The 8,064-nt window shown below is 25.4% G+C and overlaps 1 protein-coding gene across 1 annotated transcript; it reads right to left on the bottom strand.

Moving 5' to 3' along the window:
* Nucleotides 1–1,362: 1,362 nt before the first annotated feature.
* On the bottom strand, nucleotides 1,363–5,337 carry LOC107027331 (histidine decarboxylase-like). The gene is made up of 6 exons (XM_015228511.2): nucleotides 5,211–5,337; nucleotides 4,231–4,459; nucleotides 2,999–3,233; nucleotides 2,364–2,557; nucleotides 2,141–2,277; nucleotides 1,363–2,066 (listed from the first exon to the last, which is right to left on the bottom strand). Exons 1-6 carry the CDS (start codon nucleotides 5,232–5,234, stop codon nucleotides 1,488–1,490), a joined length of 1,398 nt encoding a protein of 465 aa, XP_015083997.1. The 5' UTR covers nucleotides 5,235–5,337; the 3' UTR covers nucleotides 1,363–1,487.
* Nucleotides 5,338–8,064: the final 2,727 nt, after the last annotated feature.

Genomic DNA, 8,064 nt, shown 5'->3' with positions numbered 1-8,064 from the left:
AATATATATATATATATATACAAATTATAAGAAAATATCTACAACAATAAAAAAAATTTGAATAAAAATTTCTTTATTTTACTCGAGAGACAAAAAATTACGATCACCGTGAAATAATATGCTACCCATCATCGTTAGTCAAAAATAACTAACCACATCTATGAAGAGGGTAAAATAAGGGGAAAAAACGATATGAAGGACCATTACATCATTGCTTACTAAATCATATATTAATCTTCAAATGTAAAGAAATAAAAAGAACCAAAATATTAAAAAAATAATTATATAAATTTTGTTTGTTCACCAAAAATTTCATAGAACATCAAACTTCAATTAATTATTTGTTTGTTATCTTTAAATATTCAAAAAAATATACTATAAGTTTTTTACTTTTAAAAATAAATAAAATATAAATCAACTAAGAAATTAACATTAATATAAAACGAAATGATGAACATTTCAAATATTTGGAGGGTTCAATTATTCGATTTTTCAACTAAATATGTGTCTATCAGAAAAAAGAAAAATATTTGAATTTTTCAACTCAAGTGGAGATCCTCAAATTATGCCAATTTTGAGAGTCAATGGATTGACCCCTTCTATCTATAATTAATTAATATATAATATTCCGTATTTTAATAAAATAAATTGACATCCATTTGGAAAAAAAAATTATTCCTTAAATAAAATACTTATATGAAAAGATCTCATTACAACTCTATATTCAGAATATCCTTTCTTATTTGATTCTATATTCAATTTTTTTTAATCAGATCAATTTATTAAAAACAAAATAAGTATTTTTCGTAATCTTTTCATGTTTAAAGAAATAATTCATCAAAATAATGAGTCGCTTTGATATTGACACATCTAAGAATACTTCTAGTTGGATGGTAAAGTTCAAGAAATAGTTTTCGCAAAATGGTGTTGAAAGTAAGGCAAAAAAACCTATGGTGAATTATCATTAATATCGACATATCTGATATTACCTCTAGCTTGACGATAAAGTTCAAGAGGTAGTTTTACAGAAAAGCTTATGGTGAATCACTATTAATATCGACATATAATCGTATACTACTTCTACCCGAATGGTGAAGTTCACGAAATAGTTTTGATAAATTGATTTTGAAAGATATAAAAATTTATACTGAATCACTACTAATATCGACACATCTGATACTACTTCTAGTTGAGTAGTTTTGCAAGCTTATGGAATAATTAACACTTTATTATATCTTAAATTTTACACACATTTTATTGCTTTATTTATAATATTTTTATCAAACCATGTATTTCCCACAACATTAGTACATTATATAATGTGGTAGAATACTAATACTACATGTAGAATACAATTTTATGTGAAAGTTGATAAATAAAAAATGAAGACATAATATAAGTTACACATTACAAAATGCCATGTCTATAAAAAGACACACTTAGTAGCAAATATATATATATAAAAAAAAATTGATTTTCATAGCCCTTTATGGGATAATAAAATCAATTTTGTGGTAAGAACAAGTACAATTTTGAGCACCAATATCACTAGCAACACAAGGAGGACTAATTCTTCCATCTTGATACCATTTTTTCCTTTGTTGAAGCAAATCATTGATAAAACCATCAAGAGTTTCTCTAGTTATGCCTGGCATAACAATAACATGTGCCATATCTCTCACACAAGATAGTTGCCAACGACGAACGAATTCATGGTCACGAGGCCTCTCGAGGACAACTATGATGCTAAGCTCATTCAGCATGACGCTGATTCCTGCTTGCTGAAGACGGTCTTTCAAGTACTTTGCATTGTCAAAACATCTCTTAACGTCTTTCTGAAAACCAATTTGACCTTTAGCACTTAGACTGTACCATAAAAAGATCGGAGTCAAACCATTTCGACTTCCAGAAATCGTAGCATCTACAGAAGCAATATATTCAACTCTTCTTGAAAGGTTATTAATGTAACTTTTCCTTGTTATTTGAACTCCACAAGGCATTGGACATCCCAAAAACTTATGACCAGAAATTGTCACACTTCCAATTGGCTTCTTGAAAGTAATCATCTATTATAAAATATTAAATGTTAGAGTTTTTTTTTTAATTAAAATATAAAAAAGTAAGAAAATAAAAAACTTACATTTTTAATAAAAGGAATAATAAGTCCATTTAGTGCTGCATCACAATGAATATAAAATTGATCTTGTGTATAACCACATTCTTCAAGTATTTGAAGAATAACATCAAGATCATCAACAGCTCCTTTAAAAGTAGTACCTATAATTAATAAAAATGAAAATTATTATAAAATGTATAAAGCTTATTATAATTAATAAAAAAAATATCTTAATTAAAATATTTACCAATTGTAACATTAATTATCGCTGGTTTTCCCTTGTTTTGAAGTAATTTAACTTTCAAATCAGAATAATCGATTTCTCCATTTATTGATGCATTAATATTTTCAAAATCCATTCTATACATCATTGCTGCCTTAGCCACTGAGTAATGAGAGTCTTTTGATGCATATAAAATTCCATTTGGAAATAATTCTCTCCTGAAAAATAAAAAAAAATAAAATTAGACAAGTCAAAAAAAAAAAATTACATTTTATTTTAATTGTTTTCTTTAACTATAGTATCTCATTCTTGACATTTTTTCCATTATATTAAAAATATTGACTTTATGATCCCAAAATAAAAAATTTTCATTTAAATATAATATTTATTAGACTTGGTGTTCAATTTTGCATAGTTGTTGAAAAAAAGTATTTTTGGCTCACGCACTCAAACTTTAAAAATTAGGATAATCTTTTTTTATAATTTTCTTGTGTACTAAATTGGTCACCACTCACTCAAACTCAACAAATTTGTTCACCAACCAAAAAATAAATAAATCTTAATAAAATTAATCTGATCTAAGTTAATTATAAAAATTAATATAAAATTAAACTCTCGAGAATCGAAACGTCAGAAATTAGTAAAAATTTAATACTTACCCAACCAAAATGCCATGTAAATTTCCTTCAGTACCACCATTTGTAACATAACCCCAATATTGATCTCTTTCAATTTCCCATAAATCAGCAAACCAATTTAAAACAGCCACTTCAAAATCTTTTGAATGAAAATCAACAGTATTTTGAAGAAATGGATCACCACAGTTATTTAAATGAAATTGTAAAAGTGGGGCTAAATTAGCATAGTGCTCATAGCATATGTTAACTGGATAACCTGAAAAAAAAAATTCAAAAAAAATTTCAACAACTCATCATCATAAAAATAAATATATAATTAATTATCATTATACCTTGTTATGACTATTGTTTATGTGATTTAATAGGTTGTCTATTGTATTTTGTCGTAACTATTTTTATTTCGATTATTTATTTCTTTATACTATTTTTGACTGTTTCTTTTCTTGAGATTAGGATTTATCATAAACAATTTACGTCTATTCTAAATATATTGTCGTTATTATTATTATTATTATTATTATTATTATTGATTTATTAATTTAATAGTCGATGCGAGTAAGTTTTTACCATGTAAATCGTTATTTTTGACCGAATTAATTAGTCAATAATTAGAAATTGCTGAGATAGTAAGTAATTTTGTCAAATTAGCTATAGAGCACATGTCTTTAAAAATATTTTTTCAAGTTTTCAAATTAATAATTTTCATATTAAGAAATTGTCAACCTTAATTGACCTAAGACTTTATAACCTTCTTGCATGTCAGCAATAGATTATGGACTCGAACGGTATAATCAATCATTAATACTTATATTAAACTGTTTATGTTATTTACTTTTATGTATGTATGGAAAATATTGAACATATTCTTAACAAAATTTTTGATTTTGCCACTATTGGGTTTCGAGTCTTGGGTATACCCTATATAAACACGAATACTTACACATCAGACTATCCTTTTGTAATAGATATACTATGTACTCGAGTCGTGTAAGCAATCATTAATATTTGTATTAAGGTAGACTGTCTAATCATTCATAAAAAAAAACTTTTATGTAATATTTTAAATATTGAATACACCTTTAGTAAAAATCTCGACTTTACTATCGACTGCAACCCTCGCATAGATCCTTTATGAACATAAAATTCTTATGCACCAGACTATTCTTTTTTAATAAATAGATAAAAGTACATAATTATCATACTATCGATGTATAAAACTTAAAAGTTGACGATATGTAAAAAAGAATAATTACCTATATGATAGTTGATACGTTGAGTAAGTGTATCAATATAATTCATCAATGTACAATCCAAACTAGGTCCATCATTTTTTCCTGGCTCCGTCACTGAAAGATTCAAATTTTTTCTTGGTGTTGTAGGTGTTGATGACACCTTAAGTCTCATCATTTCACTAAAATCACCATTTACAATTAATCCAGGTGGTGCTAATCCTCTTGGAGTCACAGCTGATGGCTCAAAGTCCTTGAAGAAAAAAAAGAACCATACTTTAGAAACATAAAATTTTATGTATTCGGTTGGTATTCATTTTAGGGCTTGATTAATTCGAATCAGCATCAGAAAGTGTCATTATATATGTATGTCGATATTAAATTCATATGAACCTAGTACTTTAGACATGCAGTGTAAGTTTATTTATACTAATTAAATACAACGTTAAGAATATAATAGGCTCGATGCTGAGAATCTTAAGAACTCATAAAATTTTAATCGTAAATTCTACACTCCCTGCGATATAAAAATCTATTATATTTCCACGAGCAAAAATTTAAACCTGAAGTTTCTTATTAAATGTAAAGGAATTACTTATCGCCCCACCACATTTTGTTTGACTAAAGAACCATGCAAAAGAATAAAAAGGATAAAAACAAAGAAAAAGTCTTTTGAGTCATAGTAATTTTCTTTTGGTTCATTTGTCCACACAACACAATTAATTTTAGGACATGTATACCAAAACTTTCCCATTGATTTTCCAAGAAAAGGAACAAGAAACCATGCATAAAAATGAAGCAAAAAATAAGAAGAATAAAAATAAAGATTAACAAGAATTTGCAAAGTAATATATGAAGTTGTAAGAATATATTTGATATATTAAGTTTCTTTTAGATGCTAAAAGTATATTAATGACAACAAATTAAATTCCATAAATAGACAAACAATAAAAAAAAATTAACAAGAATTTGCAAAGTAATATATGAAGTTGTAAGAATTATACCTTCTCAAATGATAAGCTTCCCATTGTTGAAGCTTATATTTTTAGTTTATTTGTTAGCTTAGAATGGAAAAATAATTGTGATAGAATTATGTATAATATCTTGAGATTATATATAGGTATACAAGTTTGTGGGTTTGGGCACCAACCACAATTTTATTTATTTATTATTTCATTTATTTTATTTTTTTCTTTCACCTTTAAATCTTTTTATTTTCCACCCTTTCACCTCCTTTTTCCCCACTTTTTATAAATTCAAATAATAAGTGTTTGAGCACTATTGCAAAAAATAAAAAAATAATAAAAAAAAAAGTCATCTTGATTATTATTGATTTGTGGCCAATTTTTGACCTCGTGGTACAAAAGATTTGTTAGACTTTGTTTGCCCCTTTTGTCTACCAAATAAGTTGGTAGGTGAGAATTAATAAAAATCCAAAAAATAATAATCAAATATTATTTCATGCAACAAGTGGTGATGTATATACTCGAGTTTGTAAATTCATTCATTTTGTAATGTGTTATTATGATGGTTTTTTTTTTTTAAATCATATCTTCACCAACTACAAATGGCAAGTTTTTCTATGTTCATAACATAAAATTAGTAATTTTTTGATTTGATAGTAATACAAGTTACAACTACTTTCTAGCTAATTTTTACTCCATCGTATAACAGATAAACACTTTAACTTGATAATAATGGATATTTAAATATTATTTAATTAATTAACTTTGAGTGTGTATGTACGTTTAGAGATCTTAACGCGTCTTCACTATGTCAATTGAACGACACATCAATTTACAAAATGATAGTCTGAATATTTTACAGATTTATAAGTCATATTGTGTCGTATGTCATAAGATATACACTCTTAAAATTGAAATATTTACCTGATAGCGGAGACAAAGTTTATTGTATAATTATATATTATGTCAATTAAAAAAAATATTTCACTCTAGTTTTGACATCTGTCGTTGACCCACACAACTATATTTCTTACCCTTATATTTTGGGAAAATATATACTATAGTTTCTCTAATAAATAATTAAAGTGACTCATCATCCCATATATACACTACAACAAATTAAAAATAATATTTAGCTATATAATAAATTTGCCACTAATCATTCACTTCCCTCCATATATATATAACAACAAATTAAAAATAATATTTATCTATACAATAAATTTCTCACTAATCATTCACTCACCTCAACAAAAATTTTCTCCTATATTTACTTTTATTTTTTCGCTTTAAATTTTACATTTTTGTTCGATAAGATACAAAAATGGATGATTGACTCTTTCCATACTAGAAATAATCGCAGGAAATCCTTTGATAATTCGATATCTTTTAAGAATAGTAATTGATATCCATATTTTATTATATATTTATATTAATTGATATTTAATATTAGATCTTACGAATATTTATAAGCAATACCCCCATCTCCCTATATATGTATGTGTGTACACGTGTGTGCAAGGTGTAGAAAATTTTAAATCTTGTTCAAGAAGTAACTAGACATGTGTTTAAGCAAAAAATAAATAAATAAGAGATTCAACTTTATATAAAATTTTTTTACATGAGATGATGTAACAATAATTCACTTTTTCTCATTATTTAAAAAAAAAAATTGTGCGTGAAAGAACCAAATTATTCAAGTCAATATAGTTTGTGGAATATATTTCTTTTCAAACGTGTGATTTCATTTTTTTCAATAATTATTATTGATGGAAATGAACATTTGGAAATTGGAGTCCGGAGCTTAAAGGGTATAAAATATTAACAAAAATTTTAAAATGATATATAAAATTTTATATTAATCAAAATGGCAAAATTGCTGGAACAACAGCGATTTTCTCCGCTGGGAAAAATAAAATCACTGCTACTGCAGCGATTTTGCAAAATGTGATTTTTTTTTTAAAAAAAAAAGCTTTTTGAAGAAAATTTTCATTTTAAAAAGAAAAAAAAATTGCAACAAAATCGCAGCGATCTTTTTAAATTTTTTTTTGAAAAGAGCGCTTCATCTTTTAAAAAAAAGAAAAAAAAATCAATAAAATCACTGCCAGCTATTTTCATTTTTTTTAAAAAAAATTCAAGTTATGCAGCGATTTTTATTTTTTAAAAAAATTATTTTTTTCAAGAAAATAGCTGCCAAAGGCAGCGATTTTAATTTTTTTAAAAAAAATTTAAGCAGCGATTTTCATTTTTTTAAAAAAAAAAAATTAAGAAAATCGCTGCCTAGGCCGCGATTTTCTTAAAAAAAAATTTAAAGGCAGCGATTTTCTTGAAATTTTTTTTTTAAAAAAAGAAAATCACTTTTTTCAAAATCGTTGCAGTAGCAGCGATTTTGCTCCGGGGGAGGAAATTGCTGTTGTTCCAGCAATTTTACCGTTTTAATCAATATAAAATTTTATGTACCGTTTTAAAATTTTTATTAATATTTTATATTCTTTAGGCTTCGGACTCTTGAAAATTGAGGGTAAAAAAATTGTATTTATTAATCATGGAAAATGATTAAATAAAAGCCACACAAGACCAAGTAAAATAACTCCACTAAATGAGGATAAAATTAAATTAATTGCACTATCTTGAACCAAGTCAAAAAATAAAATAAAATTAGGTAGTACTTTTTTTACAATAAGCAAAAACAAAATAATAGTAATTAAAAAGATTGTTGTAATCTATTCTGTTATATAAATTTAATTAATATATATATACAAGAGCTTTTACAATAGATTTAGCCAGCTGTGTTAGTTGCCTAACATGAATAATAAGCGTGTTTAACATTAATTCAATTGTTATATTAATATTTGGATTTATATATATATATATATATATATATATATATATA

The sequence above is a fragment of the Solanum pennellii genome, chromosome 8, assembly GCF_001406875.1.
Source record: "Solanum pennellii chromosome 8, SPENNV200".
Classification (NCBI taxonomy): Eukaryota; Viridiplantae; Streptophyta; class Magnoliopsida; order Solanales; family Solanaceae; genus Solanum; species Solanum pennellii.
This window is presented reverse-complemented; position numbering and strand designations above follow the sequence as displayed.